This window comes from Mobula hypostoma, chromosome 10, assembly GCF_963921235.1.
Source record: "Mobula hypostoma chromosome 10, sMobHyp1.1, whole genome shotgun sequence".
Lineage (NCBI taxonomy): Eukaryota > Metazoa > Chordata > Chondrichthyes > Myliobatiformes > Myliobatidae > Mobula > Mobula hypostoma.
In genome coordinates, this window is record NC_086106.1 from 85,058,394 (window position 1) to 85,080,301 (window position 21,908).

The 21,908-nt window shown below is 40.6% G+C and overlaps 1 protein-coding gene across 4 annotated transcripts in view; it reads left to right on the plus strand.

The window, feature by feature from the left end:
- ocrl (OCRL inositol polyphosphate-5-phosphatase) overlaps nt 1-21,908 on the plus strand; it is a 116,280-nt gene that overhangs the window by 63,949 nt on the left and 30,423 nt on the right. For all 4 annotated transcript variants that reach the window (XM_063060747.1, XM_063060748.1, XM_063060750.1 and 1 more), the window contains 7 exons: nt 4,260-4,376; nt 4,733-4,920; nt 10,618-10,729; nt 12,961-13,070; nt 14,603-14,738; nt 15,589-15,699; nt 19,492-19,657. In XM_063060747.1, coding sequence (XP_062916817.1) covers nt 4,260-4,376; nt 4,733-4,920; nt 10,618-10,729; nt 12,961-13,070; nt 14,603-14,738; nt 15,589-15,699; nt 19,492-19,657 — 940 coding nt within the window. The remainder of the gene's footprint in view (nt 1-4,259; nt 4,377-4,732; nt 4,921-10,617; nt 10,730-12,960; nt 13,071-14,602; nt 14,739-15,588; nt 15,700-19,491; nt 19,658-21,908) is intronic.

Below are 21,908 nucleotides of genomic sequence, written 5' to 3' on the forward strand. Positions count from 1 at the left end.
CTGCTGGGGTATCGCCTGTCCATCACTTCAAACAGTTCAGGGTTCAAAGGGGGGAGCCGCTCTAGACAGCTCTCTCTCCCCCGTCCCTTCATTACACATCTCTAGGTCGCCTGTCCATCACTTCAAACAGTTCAGGGTTCAAAGGGGGAGCCGATCTTGACAATACCCAGACTGATGGCTCCTTCATTAACATCTCCAAATGCCGCTTCATTGTTCCTTATCTCTCCCTCCCCTGAGGACAGGTGGCAGACCAACTGCTGATGCCACTGGTGCTAGCCCAGGCCAGCAAACATCTTAATTTATGTGTATTCTCGTCACACTCAATAGACCCATCTGATCCTTACTTCCTAAACTTAATGTATGCTGCCTTCTTCCAGCTGACTAGATTTTCCACCTCACTTGTCACCCATGGTTCCTTCACCCTACCATTCTTTATCTTCCTCACCGGGACAAATTTGTCCCTAACATCCTGCCAGAGATCTCATGTCCTTAATACATTTCCCTGCAAAAACATCATCCCAACTCACACCCGCAAGTTCTAGCCTTTTAGCCTCATAATTTGCCCTTTCCCAATTAAAAATTTTCTTGTCCTCTCTGATTCTATCCTTTTCCATGATAATGCTGAAGGCCAGGGAGCAGTGGTCACTGTCCCCCAGATGCTCACCCACTGAGAGATTTGTGACCTGACCCGGTTCGTTACCTAGTACTAGATCTAGTATGGCTTTCCCCCTGGGTGGCCTGTCAACATACTGTGACAGGGATCCGTCCTGGACACACTTAACAAACTCTGCCCCATCTAAATCCTTGGAACTAATCAGGTGCCAGTCAATATTAGGGAAGTTAAATTCACCCATGATAACAACCCTGTTATTTTTGCACCTTTCCAAAATCTGCCTCCCAATCTGCTCCTCTGTATCTCTGCTGCTACCAGAGGACCTATAGAATACGCCCAATAGAGTAACTGCGCCCTTCCTGTTCCTGACTTCCACCCATACTGACTCAAAAGAGGATCCTGCTACATTACCCACCCTTTCTGTAGCTGTAATAGTATCCCTGACCAGTAATGCCACCCCTCCTCCCCTTCCCCCCCCCCATCCCTTTTAAAGCACTGAAATCCAGGAGTATTGAGAATCCGTTCCTGCCCTGGTGCCAGCCAAGTCTCTGTAATGGCCACTACATCGTAATTCCATGTATGTATCCAAGCTCTCAGTTCATCACCTTTGTTCCTGATGCTTCTTGCATTGAGGTACACACACTTTAGCCCTCCTACCTTACTGTCTGTACACCGTTTATTCTGCTTCTCTTTCCTCAAAGCCTCTCTATATGTTAGATCTGGCTTTACTCCATGCACTTCTTTCACTGCTCTATCGCTCCGGGTCCCATCCCCCTTGCAATCCCTCTCGAACCATGCTAGCAAACCTACCTGCAAGGATATTGCTCCCCCTCGAGTTCAGGTGCAACCCATCCAATCTGTACAGGTCCCACCTTCCCCAGAAGAGATCCCAATGATCCAAAAATCTAAAACCCTGCTCCCTGCACCAACTCCTCAGCCACGCATTCAACTGCCCTCTCCTCCAATTCTTACCATCACTGTCACTTAGCACTGGCAACAATCCTGAGAACGCCACACTTGAGGTCCTGTTCTTCAGCCTTCTGCCTAGTTCCCAAAACTCACTCTTCAGGACCTCATCCCTCTTCCTGCCTATGTCGTTGGTACCAACATGTATCACGACTTCTGGTTGCTTTCCCTCTCGTACCAGGATGTCGTGCACCCGGTCAGAGACATCCCGGACCCTGGCACCTGGGAGGCAACAAACCATGCGGGTCTCCTTCTCACGTCCACAAAATCTCTTGTCTGCTCGCCTGACTATAGAGTGTCCAATGACGACAGTCCTCCTCTTCTCCGTCCCACCCTTCTGCACCACCGGGTCAGACTCAGTGCCAGAGGCCCTGCCACCGTGGCTCACACCTGGTCGGTCGTCCCCGCCAACAATATCCAGGACGGTAAACTTATTATTTCAATCTCTGTTATATTTTTATCAATAGTAAGACAATGAATATACATAAATAAGCAAAAAAAAATTACAGGAAATTTTCAGCATGGATTGAGGCCGTTTGGTTTGTCAAGATCTTTGTTCTATAGAAGAGCAATCCAGTTGGTCCCATTCCCCACCTCTTCTATTCACCGTTCATCTTGCCAAGAGGATCAGTGGGGTTTTCCTTTCACCTCCCCCCCAAAAAATTTGTGACGCATATCGGGAGCGTTGTATACAAAGGGCCTGAGGCATTGTTGAAGATTCCTAACACGTCCTGCAATTGCTTTGAACTGTTACTGTCAGCAGGGAGGTACAGGAGCATCAGGACAAGGACCACCAGACCGGGTAACTGCTTCTTCCCTCAGGCAGTGAGACTAATGAATACCCTGCCACCACCAAGGCCCTGTCACTAGGACAATGAACTGTTTGCCTATGCTGTACATTACATTCACTTTGGATTGTAATTTATTAACTTATCTGTGGTAATATTTTGTTTTACATGCTGTGTATGATAAAGTTTTGTGGATGCGCTGTGCTCTGGGGGAATGTTGTTTCATTTGGTTGTATATTATGTACAGTCAGGTGACAATAAACTTCAACTTGAACATTATGTCTGTAAATTCTTTAAGATACAACTCTGATTAAATCTGACTCCACTAATACCAATGGCAGTGCTTTCCAGGTTTTAATGATTAGTTGTAGAAGATTTTCTTTTCATGCCCCTTACTTCTGCCAACTAACCTCATGTAATGTCACCTGGTTTAGACCTTCTGCCAAAAGGAACAATCTCTTGGGTTCCCAAGCTTTTTTATACGATGGACCAATGCTGTTAAACAAAGGGTCCATAGACCCCAGGTTCGGAACCCCTGCTCTACGTGCAGGTTGTCGGCGAATCATAATTTTAAATTCTTTTACCAGATACCGTCTCAACCTCCAGCCTTTAAAGGAGAACAATGCCATCTCCTCTAGTCTATTCTTATGGTCTAAGACACAAAATAATCTGCAGATGCTGGGGTCAAAGCGACACTCACAACACGCTGGAGGAACTCAGCAGATCGGGCAGCATCCATGGAAAAGATCAGTCAACGTTTCGGGCCAGAACCCTTTGTCAGGACCGTAGAGGGTCTTCAACTCTGCTTCCCACTCCCATTCAGATATGTCCATACATGGCCTTCTCTACTGCCATGATGAGGCTAAACTCAGGTTGGAGGAGCAACACCTCATATACCGTCTAGGTACCAAGGGGCTGGAGACTACCTAGATGGTATATGAGGTGTTGCTCCTCCGACCTGAGTTTAGCCTCATCATGGCAGTAGAGGAAGCCATGGATGGACATATCTGAATGGGAGTGGGAAGCAGAGTTGAAAAGTTGAAGTCCCGCTACAGTCCTGACGAAGGGTTCCGGCCCGAAACATCAACCGATCTTTTCCACGGATGCTGCCCAACCTGCTGAGTTCCTTCAGCGTGTTGTGAGTGTTTCTTATGGTCTAAGAACTTGCAGAATCGTGGTTGTAAATATTTTTTGTAAACACCTTATAACTTCAAATATTTTACAAAGTATGGTGTCCAGAACTGAACACAATTGTATCTTGAGCATTGATTTGGGTGTCTAAATTCTCAAGGTAATAAAGGCAGATTAGCAGTTTATCTTTCACAGTGCAAGTGTTTGTGCTTACATTTGTAAAACTCAAGGTCCTATATGTTTTTTATTAGTGCTTCCTCAACTTATCCTGCACTTCCAAGGATCTTTATACCGGTGTTGCACTGCCCCTTCTCACTCTCAGATCTGTTACTGTATCCATTTAGAATTGTTCTCTCTAGCATAAAGTGCCTCTCTCATTTGCAATTTCCTGTGTTGGATTTTATCTGCCTTGTGCCCACCCACCCCACCTATCAGTTGCTGTCTTCTTGAAACATATGACTATCTTCCTCAGTGCACTATGCTTCCATATTTTGTCTTTTGCACATTTGGATATAAAATTGAAGAATGTGTTTTCTTGCATTTGCCACGTCTCACCAGGTTCTGGCTGCTCAAGAGTCTGGAGCAAATCACGGAGCTGCTCTAGTAGTTGGAGAATGATCTTGCAATGATAGGGAATGAATGAAAAATAAAAGAATAACTTGTGTATTTGTTTCCACACCCAGCTTCCTTTGTTTTGGTGATGTGATTCAGAGGTTCTCATAAATGAAAGCTGTATTTTGATGAAGTTTCTTCTGTTTTAGTTGAAGCTGGTTCGATTAGTTGGAATGATGTTGATTGTTTTCGTGAAAAAGGAGCACGTAAAGCGCATAAAAGATGTGGAAGCAGAGTCTGTAGGAACAGGAATTATGGGAAAAATGGTAAGTAATAGTTGACACCGTATTGGGGAGACACACCTAGAGTGTCACAATCTCTCTTTTCAGAATCAGATTTACTATCAACAGCATACATTGTGCAATGTGTTAACTTTTCTACAGCTGGAATAGTTGGTTTCTCAGCACTTCAGTAAAAACAAGTTCCTGTTTTACAAAAAATGCCTATCCACACAAAAAAAAATCAATAATTTGGAGAACAATATTAGACTAAGAGACTAACTAATTCAATGCATACTGCTACTTTAAAACATATTCATTACATTATTCTATGCATTTACGTTTTTCACAATGCTGTACATTCTGTACGTGGCATTAATTGATGTGGGTGTCTAAATTCTTAGGGAAACAAAGGCGGAGTGGCAGTTCGTTTTGTCTTTCACAACACAAGTTTCTGCATTGTGAATTCTCACCTTGCTGCTCATGTGGAAGACTTTGAGAGACGGAATCAGGATTATAAAGACATATGTGTTCGAATGAGTTTCCAAGTGTCTGAACATAATCAACCTTCTATAAACATTAGTAAACATGAGTGAGTATGAAAATAGCTTGGGGGATATCTTGGGACCATATATTTGTGCTGATCAATCCTATACTGGTCTGTTGGTATAAAGACAATCTGTGTGAATGTGTATGAATTTTGTACTCAGGACTCAGATAAACCTACAGGCATTCCCATTGTTGCATTGTCTATCAAGTTCTGGTTACCAGTTTATGCATAAGAAAGTGGAATAACATTTCCAAAAGCCGATCCTATTTTAAGACCTATATAAATAGGATATTTTGTTTTTTGTCACGTTCATGTATTTGCTTATACTGAACAAAGAAACAAACTGGAGCAAATAGTTTCTTATATTGGTCCTTTTAGGCAGTAGAGATCATAGTTCGGGAAATACAAAAAAAGCCTTGCAAAGTACTGGAGGAACTCAGCAGGTTAGGCAATATCTATGGAGAGAAATGAACAATCAACTTTTCAGGCCAGGACCGTTCATCAGGATTGTGTGTTGCTCAAGATTACCAGCATTTGCAGAAGAAGCCTTGGCAAATTGCTGCAACACACCTTCTAAGTGGTCTAGAGTGGGTCTGAAGATTTAAGGTAGTGAATGGTGTGGCAATCATTTGTCATGCATGGCACAGAGCTTTAAGGATTGTTGGACCTGCATCTGACCAGACTGGTAATGGAATGCCACATTCTCCAGACAAGAAGAAGGCATTCCATTACGTTCCCAATGTGTATTGCATAAATGTATAATTTTTTTTTTAACTTTTCAGGTTTTCAAAATATTATTTTCAAGCCTACCCTAGTTCATAATGTTCCTGGAATGCACACAGATGAGAAATAAACACTTATTTCAGGATCCAGACCCTCATTGCAGAATTACAGAGATTTGAAACTCAATTAAATTTTTTTTGATGTTTTTAACAAGGCGACTGTTGAAGGTAAGGATATTAATAATGTATTTGACAAGGTCCCATATGAGAGGCTCATCCAGAAGATTAAAATGCTTGAATCGGCTGTTTGGATTCAGAATTGTCTCCCATGGAAGGCAAGGTAGTTGTTGGTAGGACTTCTGGTTGGAGGCCTGTGACTGTTGTTGTTCATAGGGATACATACTGGGACCTTTGCTGTTTATGATATGAATAAATGATGTGGATGAAAACATAGATGTGTGTTAGTAAGTTTAGACAATACAAAGAAAGTGTTGTGGATAGCATAGAAGACTGACAAAGGATACAGTGGGATATGGATCAGTTTCAGATATGAGTAAAGAAATGGCAGATGGAGCATAACCTGGTCAAATGTGCAATGTTGCACTTTAGAAGATCAAATGTTAAGGGACAGCGCTCTGTTAATGACAAGTATTTTAACAGTGTTGATGTGTCGAGGATCTCAGGGTCCAAATCCATAACTCACTGAAAATGGCTACTCAGGCTGATAGTGTGGAAAAGAAGGCATGTAAAGTACTTGGCCTTAGTTGAAGAATTGAGTTCAAGAGTCGGGAAGTAAAGTTCCAGCTTTGTAAAACTAGTTAGGCCACATCTAGAGTATTGTATTAAGTTCTGATTGCCCCATTATAGGAAGTAGGTTGAGGCATTGATGAGGATGTTGCTTGGATTGGACGACATGTGCGATAACAAAAGGTTATACAGACTTGGATTGTTTTCTCTGCAGTTATGGAGGATAAAGAGAAGCTTACTTGAAGTTTCTAAAGTTATGAGAGGCACAAATGGAGGCCTAATAGGTTTATAAAAGTGATGAGAATCAGAATCAGGTTTATTATCACTGGCATGTGTCGTGAAATTTGTTAACTTGGCTGCAAAAGTTCAATATAATACATAATATAGAAGAAAATTAAATAGGTAAATTAATTGCAGTATAAGTATATGGGAGATTAAAAATCATTCAAAAACAGAAATAAAATATATTGAAAAAGTGAAATAGTGTTCACGGGTTCAATGTCCATTTAGGAATCAGATGGTAGAGGGGAAGAAGCTGTTGCTGAATCGCTCTGTGTGTGCCTTCAGACTTCGGTATCTCCTACCTGATGGTAACAATGAGAAAAGGGTATGTCCTGGGTGCTAGGAGTTTTTAAAAATGGGCGTTGCCCTTCTGAGACAATGCTCCTTAAAGAAATCCTGGGTACTTCGTAGGCTGGTACTCAAGATGGAGCTGACTAAATTTATGTCCCTCTGCAGCTTCTTTCGGTCCTGTGAAATAGCCCCCTCCCCTCCACCCCCAATACCAGACAGTGATACAATACAGGCATTCAACTGGCTCTTTAGTTGAGTATTTGAATACTAATTTATTTAGTTGGACACGTCATGGGCTGAAGGTCTGTTCCTGTGCTGCACTGTTTCATGTTCTATGCTTACTCTTATAGTTTGATTCATAATTTCACACGAAACAGTTTGTTTGCTTGAAACAAAATATGAAAAATATTGAGGCCTGTCATTCAGACCACATCACACCAAATCTGTACTATCAAGTCAAGTTTATTGTCATTTATACAGCCAAACAAGACAACGGTTCTCTGGACCGGGGTGTAAAGCACTGTTACACGCATAACACACATAGAGCACACAATAACTTAGGAAAGTAAGAATTAAATTGACAAATGAATTAAGCATAGATAAACAAAATAAAGTGCATAAATTAGATATTGTAGGGTACAGTACAAATTATCTGGTGACACTTTGAGTGCAATGGAGTTCAGAAGCCTAATGGCCTGAGGGAAGAAGCTCTTCCCTGTCCTGACTGTTCTTGTTTAAATGCATCTGAGTCTCCTGCCCGACGGTAGGAAGTCAAGAGGATGCTGGATGGATGGGTGGGATCCTTGATACTACTAAGGGACCTGCGTACCCAGTGCTCCTGATAAATGCCCTCAATGGATGGTAGGGTGACCTTTTATGATCCTCTTGGCTCTTCTGACAGTCCTTTATAGGGACTTATGGTCTGATGCTCTGCTGCTCCCATACTAGATGGAGATGCAGCTTGTCAGGACATTCTCAGTGGTACTCCTGTAAAATTCAGTTAAGATGGGGTTGGGGTGGGAGCCTCACTTATCTCAATTTCCTCAAGAACTGGAGGCACTACTGTGCTGCCTTATGCAGGGAAGTGATATTAAGGGACCAGGTGAGATTGTCTGTGATGTGAACTTTAACTTTCTCTATGGAGGAGCCATGTATGCTCAGAGGGGGTGGTTCATCTGCACCTTCCTAAAGTCCACAGTCATTTACTTGGTTTCTCTACGTTCAGACTCGAGTTGTTGTTCTCACACCAGTCCACCAGCCACTCCAGTTCCTCTCTGCACTCTGACTCATCATTGTTGATAAGGCCAACCACTGTTGTGTCATCCGCAAATTTGAGTTGATTCCTGCGACACAGTCACGTATCTGCAACGTGAACAGCAGCGGGCTGCTCACACAGCCCTGGGGAGAGCCAGTGTTCAGCATAAAGGGCCTAGAGACAGTGCTACCCACGGGGACTGACTATGGCCTTTCTGTTACGAAGTTCAAGATCCATTTACAGTGGGAGGCATTGAGACCCAGTGAAGGCAGTTTCTCCATTTCTTGGGTATGATGGTGCTAAATGCTGAACTGAAGTCTATAAACAGCAACCTGGCATACGAGACCCCATTTTCCAGGTAGGACAGGACAGAATAGAGGGTAGAGACAATGATATCATCAGTGGATTGATTCGAGTGAGAAGTAAACTGGAACGGGTCCGATGCAGACGGAAGAAAGTCTTTAATGTGCTCCGTGCCAGCTGCACGAAGCATTTCACAATGGTTGAAGTTAATGCCGCAGCATGATGTCATAATCTGGGGTCATCTCTGACTAGAAACCAAGCTAGAAATTGCTACTTTAAAAAGTGTGGATAAAAGAACAGAATGAAGACTGGATGACTTACTAATCCATGAGTACTGAAAACAAGTCATATTGGGAGTGTGATGGAATGCCCTCCAGTTGTCTTGGTGGATACAGGTCTGGCAACCCTTAAGTTCTGTGCTCTGCGTCACAACATGTACCATGATTGGCGCAGTAGCAAGGCTTACTTGCTAGCTTTCAAACGGTGATCTCTACTGAGCCAGAACAGGATATGCAACCATTTGCTTCAACTTGTTTCTTTCCTTAATATAAGCAGCCACATGAAAGCAAGTTCCCTTCCAAGTTTCACACATAAGCGTAAGCTGTGTTCCTTCAACACTAACCATAATCATACTGTCAAACATGTACAAAATGCTGGAAGAACTTAGCAGCCCAGGCAGCATATAGGAAAAGAGTGCAGTCAACGTTTCAGGCTGCAATCCTTCGGCAGGACTGGAGGGAAAAAAAGTTGAGAGTAGATATAAAAGGTGGGAGGAGGGGAGAAAGAAACACGAGGTGACAGGTGAAAACTGAAGGGGGAGGGGATGAAGTAAAGAGCTGGGAAGTAAATTGGTTAAAGAGCCAGAAGACCATGGAAGAAAGACAAGGGGGAAGGAGCACCAGAGGGAGGTGATGGGTGGGCAAGGAGATAAGGTGAGAGAGGGAAAGGGGGATGGGAAATGGTGAAAGAGGGGGTGGGGGTCATTACCAGAAGTTCGAGATATCAATATTCATACCATCAGTTTGGAGGCTACCCAGGCAAGAATATAAGGTGTTCCTCTAACCTAAGTGTGGCCACATCACAACCGTGGAGCATAGCTGCTCGGTGAATTGGTTTCCCTATCTACGTTGGATCTCGCTGACATACAGGAGGCCACACCAGCAGCACCAGACACAGTATATGACCCCAAAAGACTCTCAGGTGAAGTGTTGCCTCACATGGAAGGATTGTTTAGGGCTCTGAATGGTGGTGAGAGAGGAAGTGTAGGGGCAGGTGTAACATTTGTTCTGTTCGCCTGGAAAAAGCCAGATCTCCCAGTGGCCACCCATTTTAATTCCAGTTCCCATTCCTATTCCGATATGTCTATCCATGGCCTCCTCCACTGTCATGATGAGGCCGCACTTAGGTTGGACAAACAACACCTTGTATTTAATTTGGGTAGCCTCCAACCTGATGGCATGAACATCAATTTATCAAACTTTTGATAATACCCCCCACCCCTCTCTCCATCATTTCTCACCCCTTTTATCTCTTTCACCTTATCTCCTTGCCCACCCATTGCCTCCCTCTGGTGTTCCTCCCCCCCTTTACTTTCTTCCATGGCCTTCTGTCTCCTTCACCAATTAACTTCCCAGCTCTTTACTTCATCCCTCACCCTTCAGGTTTTACCTATCGCCTTGTATTTCTCTCTCTCTCCCTCCCCCATCTTTAAAATCTACTCCTCAGCTTTTTTTCTCCAGTCTTGCTGAAGGGTTTTGGCCTGGAACATCAACTGTACACTTTTCCTAGATGCTGCCTGGCCTGCTGAGTTCCTCCAGCATTTTGTGTGTGTTGCTTGAATATCTAGCATCTGCAGATTTTCTCTTGTTTGTAATTATACTGTTTCTTATGTACTAGCCCTGTCAAAGTAGTTTCATCCCAGGCTACAGGCTACCGGCTATTCAACATTATTTAAGATGGGCAAGAAATGTTGGGCTTGCTGGTGATTGTTTTCTCCCCTGCATGAAAAAGAAAGTTGGTCTTTGAATCAAACACTTATAAGATAACCCCGTGCACTTTGGAAAATTTTGCTGGTAATGGTTTAATTACAGCAGTTGCAGTATTTTCTGACTTTTCACAATTTGTTCATATTTCTGTTAGCATTGTTATTTGGCTTGGAGACCTGAATTACAGACTCTGTCTCCCAGATGCCAATGAAGTGAAGGCACTGATAGAGAAGCAAGAATTAAGGAAGCTATTAGAATATGACCAGGTAGGAAGACGTTTGTGCTTGCGGTTAATTTGTCATGTGAAATGAGCCAATAGCGTAAATGAATCAATAAGTCTGTAATTATGTGTTACATTTTAAGCTTTGATTTTGGTATTGATAACTTAATCAGTTGGGTTTATTTTCCCTAATGTAAGTCGTTACATTTGCTGTTTTGTGGCAACACAGTGCAGACATGATAAATGAATGCAATTTACAATAAAAATAAATAATGCAAAAGAGAAGTAGCAAGGTAGAGTCATGGGCCGTCAGAAATCTGATGGCAGAGGAAGAATCTGTTCCTGCAACGTTGAGTGTGGGTTTTCAGGCTCCTGTTCCTCCTCCCTGTTAGTAATGAAAGGAGGGTATTCCCCAGATGGTGAGGGTCTTTAATGATGGGTGCTGCTTTTTTGAGGCAGTTCCTTTGGGAAATGTCATCGATTATAGAAAGACTTCTGCCCATAATGGAGCTGGCTGAGTGTACCTCCCACTTAAGGCCTCTTACGATCTTTTATACCAGATGGTAATAAAACCAGTCAGAATCCTCACATCTGTAGAAATATTCTTGAGTCTTTGGTAACATACCAAATCAGCTCAAACTCCTAATAAAGTATAGTTACTGGTATGCCTTCATGATTGCATCAGTGTTATGGCCTGGATAGATCTTCTGAGATGTTGATGCCCAGGAACTTGTAACTGCACATTCTTTCTACTGCTGATATCTGAATAAAGATTGGTATGTGATCTCCTGACTTTCCCTTCCTCAAGTCTACAATCAATTCCTTGGTCTTGCTGACATTAAGTGCAGTTAAGAGTTCCAAAGAATAATACAGACAGTGGTTTTGGGCTGTGCCACAATGTTTAATTAGAATATAATATAAGTACAAAGTTAAGTACTTAAATGAATTTCACATTTGACTAAGATCTCTATATTCAGTTTTATGGCAGATTATTATGTTTCATTAGTTCCATTTAATATCAGAGAATGTATACAATATATAACCTGAAATTCTTGTTCTTCGCAGACATCCTCAAAAAAAGCAAGACTGCCCCAAAGAATGAGTGACAGTAAAAACATTGGAACCCCACAGCCCCCCAATTCCCCCCACATACAAGTAGCAGCAAAGAAGCAACCCTCCTCTTCCCCCCACTTATTTTATCAAAAAAAAGCATCAATGCCCTCCACCCACCAAGCAAGCAATAGCAAAGCCCACAAGAAAGACCATGATCTGCAGGACAACAAAAACTAATTGTTCACCCGACAATTCAACATACCACAGGCTCGCTTTCTCCCTAATAGAGGGACAGAAAGGTTCACCCTTTCACAGCAAGAGGGGAGACAAACTAAACAGCACGCTGATTTACAGTGTTACAGTCTGCCATGTCATTCCCCCCCCCCACCCGAGTTCTCCAACTCAAGAATTGGCAACAAACTCCCCACCAACAAGAAAGAGAACATGATTTATCTAGTACAGAGCCCCTGACAGCCAATCCAGTGTTCCGTCTTCTCCCACGACACTCGCAGCGGCATAGAGTTGGCTCATTCACAGGGCTGCAAAGCCTCAGAACTCCAAAAGTGTGCTCGTCTTCCAGGCTGCGTCCTTGAGATATAGAAAAACGACCACAAAGAACCAAAGTTTGAGTGTAGCTCTAAATCAGGGTCTTTTACAGAACCTCATCCTCCTCAGGAAAAAGAGAGACATTAAAGGTAGAAATTAAGCTGTTCCCGCAGACGAGCTCAAAAAAGTTGCTATCGAGCGCCATCGTATCTTCCCCCATCTTTGTTGTCTGGATATTTCAATGTTAATCCTTTTTTGAGTTCAGGATATTTTTATAAGGTTTAAGAACCCATAAGTGAAACATCAATTTGGCCTAAATGATAAACAAGAACAAAGGAAAACTTTAGAGGAGATGATGAGAGGAACTAAAATTACCCATGTGCTGTCTAAAGTGCACAATTCTATTTATTTTGCTTTATTGACTAATCACTAGCATTGGTTCAAGAACTTGTATATTTTTAGATATTTAAAAGGGAAGCTTCATCCTTTTACCATTTATTAAATCTTAACTTTTTCAAGGATTTTTGCATGTAATTATGACATTCAGTATCTCCTCTGCTTATCAGTAATGGATAAACTGTTAGATCCATTCTTCATTTTGACTTTTTCTGGAATCATGACTTTAAAATACAGAAAATATTTGAACATGAACACAATTAATTTCTATCCTACTTTCAGCTGAATATTCAACGAAGGACTAAAAAAGCCTTTGCAGACTTCAGTGAGGGGGAAATTAATTTCAGACCTACTTACAAATATGATACTAAATCAGACCGATGGGACTCGAGGTAAATAATTGTGATAAATATATTTAGTTTTGGAATTATGTACGATGATATGTAGAATCATAAGTTTTCTTGTAGAAAACTCCATGAGTTTGGTTAAGTACTGTAGCCAACAATTTTCACCTTGCACTTGGAAATGTGAATGGAAGTTGCATTAATTTTCAAAAGCATACTACTTAAGCTTGCATTCTCATTCATTCAGTTTTGGAGGTTTTTTTTGACACTGAGACCTTCTGTAAAACAGGTCAATTGGGTAGGGTTTCAGAAAACCTTTTTAATGCAATTTTTATTTTAAAACATGGCAACTAACACTGTTCAATTAGTAGAGCTCAAAGTAAGTTAAATAGTGTGTCACATCCACCATATGTTCTAAACAAATGCATGTGAGGAAGAGGAGAGGAAGTTGGACAGAATAATTGACCATTAATATCAATCTGTTATGGTCACTTCATATTCTTAGCAAAGTTTTAAAAACCATGCTTTTTAATATCCATGATGTTTTCAGTAAAACCATATTTTGTGGAAACCCGCCAAAGTGGATTATTTAATCTGCTGGGATTAGTTTCACAGATGGGGCCTGATGTTTGTACATATTTTAAAACTGGCCTTAAATTAAAAGAACCCTGCTTGAAATTCAGTTCCACCAGACAGACACTCGTGCCTGCCATTATCCCTTTTTACAATTCCCTCTTGGTGTTGCCTGGTCACTTAATGTTGACTTGTTAAATTTATCACCCTGATAATATCCTTCATTCTTGATACTAACATTTTCTTTCCTCACTATTATAATAGCAATTGGATTGAAATGAGATGAGTGATAATCTCAATTTCTAATGTATGCTTATGTTAATTGCAACTACTTTATCCCTCCCCCCCCCCACTTTGAGAAGCTAGAAAGCCGGGGGAGAAACAACATTGTCAAAAAGATACAACTCCCTGAAATTTTTCATGTTTATTGCTTTTTATTGATCAATACACAGCAACAATAGATACTGGCATTGTGAACTAGTTATTGATAATAATATTTCACACTCAGTCACACATAATGTTTAGCAAAAAGTTGTTTTTTGTGTGTAAGTTTTGTAAATATATGCAAAGTACATTTTGAGTTGTGTTGCTGTTTAATTACCTGTTTTCCATCCGTCTTTGTCATTGGCCTATGCTAAAAAGAAATGCTGCTGAATAATTTTGAATTGCAACTGATTTCTGCTCGGGTATTTATTTTTCCTTCACATGACCAGAGGTCTTTTGGATTATGTTGGGTTAGAATTACGTTTATAACTTGGCTTTGATAGCCAACTTCGGAAGATGTTTAGTTTAAATGTTGCTTGCTTTACTTAGCAAAGAGATTAGCATCCTGTTTATTCGTCTCTTCAAAAATTGCATCACCCCGGAAATCAAGGAAATCAACTGCTTAATTCAAACAGATAAGAAAATGCAGGCACTTTGAATGTGTTTATCATTATTCTGTATTATTGTTTATCTCAAGGTTTATAATACATAGCTCTATCATACTGATTGTCTCTTCTTGACAGTGGCAAATGTCGTATCCCAGCTTGGTGTGACCGAGTTCTCTGGAGAGGTGAAAGTGTCCGGCAGAAATGTTATCGAAGTCACATGGAACTTCGAACCAGTGATCACAAACCTGTCAGCTCACTTCTGGATATAGGGGTATGTGCTCTCGTTTTCACTCTCTAAATAAATTGAAACATTTTAATTACCTATGCTCTTGTCTTGATGCATTTTAAATCAGCCATTGGTGATATTTAGTCTATAAGGGTTAAAAATAAGGGTCAAAACTCTTCTCTTTTAAACGCAAATTTAGAATATTCACCTACCACTGTATAAAAGTATTCTACACCAAAAAAAAACACAATTGCCATTTACAAGTCAAATTACTCAACACACTGTAATGTACTGAAAGAAATAACACATCATTTGTTACAGAAGACTTTGGTATTTGAATCTTGCTGAATGTGTCCTTAAAGCTTGCATTGAGATTATTAATAAAAATAAAGCATAAATCTATTCTTAGCTGTATACAAGTTTTGATCTTGTAAATATGAAACATCTGCCCTGTCAAACATTTTGCTTTTTGAAGAATAGCAGTTCTCTCTCCAGATCAATATTTATCCCTCAATCTGCATCATTTATGTACAATTGATGTATTCATTATTTCAGTGCTAGCTGATTATAGTCTACAAGATCATGCTTTAATTGTATTTGATAAATATCCCAAATATTTTGCAACCAAAGGTTACAAAAGGGGAGTATGTAACTAAGTTTGTTCTTCAGGTTTAATATAAAATGCACATTGATTTTTGATTATGTTTAACAGTCTTTTGTCGTGTGGGTTTTTTTCCGTGGATTCTATTGTGTTTCTTTGTTTCCTGGCTGTCTGCAAGAACATGAATCTCAAGGTTGTATATGGTATACATACTTTGATAATAAATGTAGTTTGAAATTTGCTTCTAATTGAAAGATGAAGTTAATTAACAGTACATTTTCCATCCTCCAATAGGTGAAAATTGTAAATGAGCAAAGGTACAAGAAAGTTTTTGAAGATATTGTTCGAGTGATGGATCGAATGGAAAACGAGTTCTTGCCTTCTTTAGCTCTTAGTAAGCGAGAAGTAAGTGCATAACAACTTTACTGATTTGAAAATTGTCAGCTATAGTATTGTGTTTTTCAGCAAATATTAAAACCTAGCACTTGTTTTTTGATTCACATAACTTCATCTCCATTATCATTATTTATACAATTACATTTTTTATACTGATTAGCAGGAGGCTGTTTAAATTATAGCACAGTCTGGTGTGTGTGCAGGTTCATGCAAATAGTAGAAGCATTTATGTCAACTGTAGGTTTACCACTTAAGGAGAAGTTATTTGAAATATCTAACCCAAGTACTTCTGTCATTGATGAATTATTTCTGTCTTGGTTTGTGCTTTTTAGATATAGAATTGACCTGAGCTACATACTCTATTCATACTACCTTTTGGTACAAATCTATTTCAAAATGCTATAAAGTTTCTGACACCTCCCTCCCCTTTCTCAATCTCTCTGTCTCTGTCTCTGGGGACAGTTTATCTACTGATATATTTTATAAACCCACTGATTCTCACAGCTGTGTGGAGTATACCTCTTCCCAACTCTGTCATTTGCAAAAATGCCATCCCCTTCTCTCAGTTCCTCCATCTTTGCCGCATCAGCTCTCAGGATGAGGCTTTTCATTCCAGGACTATTGAGGTGTCCTCCACCACCACCATCAACGCTGCCCTCACCCACATCTCTTCCATTTCATTCACTTCTGCGCTCACCCCATCCTCCGCCACACCACCAGGAATAGGGTTCCGCTTGTCCCCACCTACCACCCCACTAGCCAACACGTCCAGCATGTAATTCTCCTTAACTTGTGCCATCTCCAACAGGATCTAACTTCCAAACACATCTTTCCCTCCCTCCACTTTCCACTTCAAGCAGGGATTGCTCCCTAAGCGTCTGCCTTGTCTGCTCGTTCCCCCTCCCCCCCACTGATCTCTCTCCTGTTACTTATTCTTGCAAGCAGAATATGTGCCATACATGCCCCTACACAACCTCTCTCACTACCATTCAGGGCCCCAAGCAGTCCTTCCAGGTGAAGCAACACTTCACCCGTGAATCTGTTGGGGTCATCTGCTGTATCCAGTGCTCCCAGTGTGGCCTCTTGTACAGGTTTCCCCCGCCATCTGAAGGTAGAGCGTTCCTATGAAACAGTTCGTAAGCCGGAATGTCGTAAAGCGAAGAAGCAATTACCATTTATTTATATGGGAAAAATTTGTGAGCGTTCGCGGACCTAAAAATAACCTACCGAATCATGCCAAATAACACATAAATCCTTTCTTTCTTTCTTTTTAAATCTTTTTATTGAGTAAGTATACAAAAAAGGTAAGCCATATAAACATTAATACAATGTTAAAGTATAATAAAATTCCAAAAGATATCAATACCAAAAAGAAATTACTACAAACAATGTAATTTAAACATAAGAAACCAAGATAACATAATAGTATACTAAATTTTATATATATCAATGGAAAGAAAAAGAGAAAAAAACCCCCAAAAAAAAACCCACCGTGCAGCTAACTAAAAGCAAAGCAAAGCAATGGGCTAACTTGAAACCAAACAGAGTTAAACTTAAAATCACGTCCTCAATCCCGACCTCCATTAAAAACAGTGAAAAAAAAAACAAGAAGGGTAAATATTACATTAAATGAAAATATCGAACATAAATCCTAAAATAACAGTAACATATAGTAAAAGCAGGAATGATATGATAAATACACAGCCTATAAAAGTAGAAATACTTCTCTACAATCATTGCCGCACTGTTCTCCGTAGCGAAAATCTCACGCAAGCGCTCTTGGCAGAAACACTCTGTCCAGTAATCTTTAAGCTATGAAGCTGCCAAATCATACCAAATAACAGGTAAAAATACACAGACTATATAAAGTAGAAATAATGTATGTACAGTGTAGTATCACTTACGGGAATCAGAAGACGGCGCAGAGCACACTGATAGTGGTGTGTTAGGCTGAGTCATCGGAGGTTGGGTTGGTGCAGTGGCCCGGAGGTTGGGACCAGGGGGGTGTCAGCTAATTGTCGATCAGGGCAGGCAGGTCATCGTCTATGTCTGCCTGCCTCGATGGCGAAGGTCGAGGTTTGTTGTCTGCTGTTGCTGATGTGGAAGGCTTGAAAAACGACAGTATGCTTGACTGCTGGCCTCAAGCATTTTTCTATCATACAGTTCTTTGTAAACCATCTTGCAAATATGCCCTAAACCATACCGTTTCAAAATTAAAGTAGTACTTTATCATTGCAGTGAAAATCTCACGCAGTTGCTTCACATTCAGTTTCTGGACGACTTCACTTTCGGTCCATTTGCTACTGCATTTGGTTTCAATTGTTATCCTTTCCTCTTCCAATTGCATCAGCTCTTCATCTATCAGTTCTTGGTCATGGGATGCCAAAACCTCTTCAACAACATCTTCATCAACTTCCACAAGCCAAACTCACTTTGTCTTTACTTCGTTCACCACGATCAAAAGGCTTAATTATGTCTAGTTTTACGCTAAGTGTAACACCCTTACGAGCTCTTAGGCTTTTCCGATACCTTGGAACTCATCTTGCAAACGGATGCTCAAAATAAATGGACATAAAGCACAGATGTTCACAGGCACGTGTTTAAGCAATGCCGGCTAGAATGCCGTTCCGAATCCGGGGGAGGAGCGGCTGCTCGGGGCGCGTGCTGCCTTTTTTCATAAGTGAAAACACCTTCTGTTAGCGAAAACAGGTAATTAATGTAGATCTTTTGTAACAGTGAGGTTTCGTAAAGCGAATGTTCGAAAAGCGAGGGACACCTCTATATCGGTGAGACCCAATGTAGATTGGGAGATTGCTTCGCCAAGCACCTATACGCTGTCCACCAGAAAAAAGTAGGATCTCCTGGTGACCACCCATTTCAATTCTACTTTCCATCCCCATTCCGACATACCAGTCCATTGCCTCTTCTACTGCCGCAATGAGGCCACACTTAGATTAGAGGAGCAACATCTGTATCCCATCTGGGTATCCTCCAACCTGATGGCATTGACATCAATTTCTCAAACTTCTGGTAATTGCCCCAATCCCTTCACCATTTCCCCTGTTCCAGTTTCCCTCTCTCACCTTATCTCCTTACCTGCCCATCAGCCCCCCCTCTGGTGGTTCTCCCCATCCCTTTCTTCTGTGGTCTTCAACACTCTCATGTCACATTACCTGTTCTCCAGCCCTTTATCTCTTTCACCAATCAATTTATCAGCTCTTTACTTCACCCTTCCCTCTCACCTATCTCCTACCACCTTGTACTCCTCCCTTGCACCCTCCTTCCTCTGACTTCTCATCTTTTTTTCCCAGTACTGATTAAAGGTCTTGGTCTAAAACGTCAACTGCTTACTCTTTTCCATAGATGCTGCCTGGCCTGCTGAGTTCCTCCAGCATTTGGTGTGTGTGTGTGTTGCAATAAAGGGTTGTCTACATTGCTGGGTCCTGTAGACTTTGATCAATCTAATTTTCTCACTGGTATCATTAAGTGTGTGCGGGGAAAGGTCTTCATGGAAGTCGTACAAGAAGGGGAAGATTCATTTATGGAGAAGCAGCAGAAAGGAAATGTAGTTCTGAATTTAACAGTTAACTCTTTTTATATTTAAAAAAATAAATTATGAACTGGGCAAGTCAAAGCAATAGGACAATATACAGGTGACTTAAGCCTACAGTACAGTTACTGCAGGGCTTTTGTGATATTACTGCTTTAAGTTAAAATTTTTAAGAATGATCCAGAAGCATTTTTAATTCTTGAATCAAATAGAAAATAAGCAACCTGTTCATGTTTTTTTTCCAATTGCAGTTTACTTTTGAGGATGTTAAATTCCGACAGCTGCAAAAGAGATGGTTTCAGATTACTAATGATGGGCAAGTGCCATGTCATTTCTCCTTCATTCCAAAATTGAATGACAGTCATTACAGCAAGCAGTGGCTAAAGGCAGAACCTTGTGAAGGATATCTTGAACCCAGTAAGTAAGCTAAGGATATCACACTATGTGATATTCTTTTAGTAGTGTTGTCAAAGATTATTGACTTGATTTGTGCCTTGAGGTCATTTTATTTTTGTCCTTGCACTCTATGCTTTAAATGTTAGCATTTTTGTTGTACACCATTCAGGCAGAAATGTATCTTAATTTCTGAGTCATCTTTTGTTTCCAAGTTTTAATTATATCATAGATGATATGCAGCAGCTTCTTCATTTGATAATATATCACAAATAAGCTTTTGGAGTCACAAAGAGAGAGACCCTTTTGAAGCAAGAAGTCTGCTTGACCCAGCACCACACAACATTTTGTGCTAAAGATCAAACAAAATTCAGGATGATTCAAACATATTTACAATGCTTCATTTGAACTACACATATAATAGTTTCAAATGCCTGGGTGTTCCCACCTTCTTGTCCAAAATGAGTGTTAATTATTGTCATATCCATGCAATAGGATGTTGATTGGGTTTGTGCATACGTAGACAATGTATTTAAGTGCCTGTTTCCTGGTCTGTCTGGTCTGCGTTTTACTGTTCTGAGCTACATTCTAAACTTAATCTTCAATACATTCAAATCTGAAGGCTAGTGGCTGAAGTCATTAAAGTTATTTGCTACGTGTGCTAACTTCAGAAATCGCTCTAACACCTGTCAATTGTTTTGAAAGAATTATTCAGTGTGTTCCATTTCTCTGTGGTTTATCCACTGCCATATGTTTTCCCTTATTAATATTATAGAATTGATTTGATAAGGCAATTACTTTCCTAGTTTTGTTATTTTATTATTGCATATATGTATGACTTAATGAATTGTTTTTTTTTCTCCCCTCCCTTGTTCTTGAACAGCCTTCACATTCATTGGATCATTTTTCATTGCTTCCATTACCTCCAGTGTAAACCCACCACAAAATACATCATGTACAGTGCTGGATTTAAAGTGCCCCCCCCCTAGAAGTTTTCATGTATTATTGTTTTACAGCATTGAATCACAGTGAATTTAATTTGGTTTTTTTGACACTGATCAACAGAAAAGACTCTTCCGTGTCAAAATGAAAACAACTTTCTACAAATTGGTCTAAATTTATTACAATTATTAAACACAAAATAATTGATTGCATTATTACTCACCCTCTACGAGTCAGTATTTATTAGATGTACCTTTGGCAGCAATTACAGCCTTGAATCTGTGTGGATAGGACTCTATCAGTTCTGCACATCTAGAAACTGCAATTTTTTCCCATTCTTCTTTACAAAACTGCTCAAGCTCCGTCAGATTGCATGGGGATCATGAATGAACAGTCCTTTTAAAGTGGTCACTCCAGGACGTTAATTTTGTTGTTTATAAGTCATTGCTGTATAGCTTTGGCTTAATGCTTGGGGTCATTGTCTTGCTAGAAAATAAATCTTCTCCCGAGTCTTAGTTCTCTTGCAGGCAGCATCAGGTTTTCCTCCAGGATTTCCCTGTATTTGTACTGCGTTAATTTTACTGTCTACCTTCACAAACCTTCCAGGACCTGCTACTGTGAAGCATTCCCACAGCATGATGCAGCCACCGCCATGCTTCATGGTAGGGATGGTGTGTTTTTGATTATGTGCGGTGTTTGTCTAAACACCAAACATAGTGTTTAGTCTGGTTTCATCAAACCATAGAACCTTCTTCCAGCTAACGTCAGAGCCTTCCACATGCCTCCTGGCAAACTCTTGCCAAGATTTCATGAGAGCTTTTTGTCACAGTGGTTTTCTGGTTTTCTTTTTGCCACTCTCCCATAAAGCTGTGACTGTTGAATCACCCGGTCAACAGTTGTATGCACAGTCACTCCCATCTCAGTTGCTGAGGCTTGTAACTCCTCCAGAGTTGTCAGAGGTCTCTTGGTGGCCTCAGTCACTAGTCCCCTTCTTGCATAGTCGCTCAGTTTTTGAGAACAGCCTGCTGTAGGCTGATTTATAGCTATGCCACATTCTATCCATTTCTTGATGATTGACGACTCAGTGACTTGGAAACTTCCTTGTATCCATCTCCTGACTTGTGCTTTTCAATAATCTTTTCGCAGAGTTGCTTGGAGTGTACTTTTGTCTTCATGGTGTAGTGTTTGCTAGATACTGACTCACCAGCAGTTAGACCTTCCAGATACAAGTGTATTTTTACTACAGTCAATTGAAACACCTTGACTGTGCATGAGGCTCCAAAAACAGATCTCCATTTAGCTAATTATGTGACTTCTAAAACCAATTAGCTGT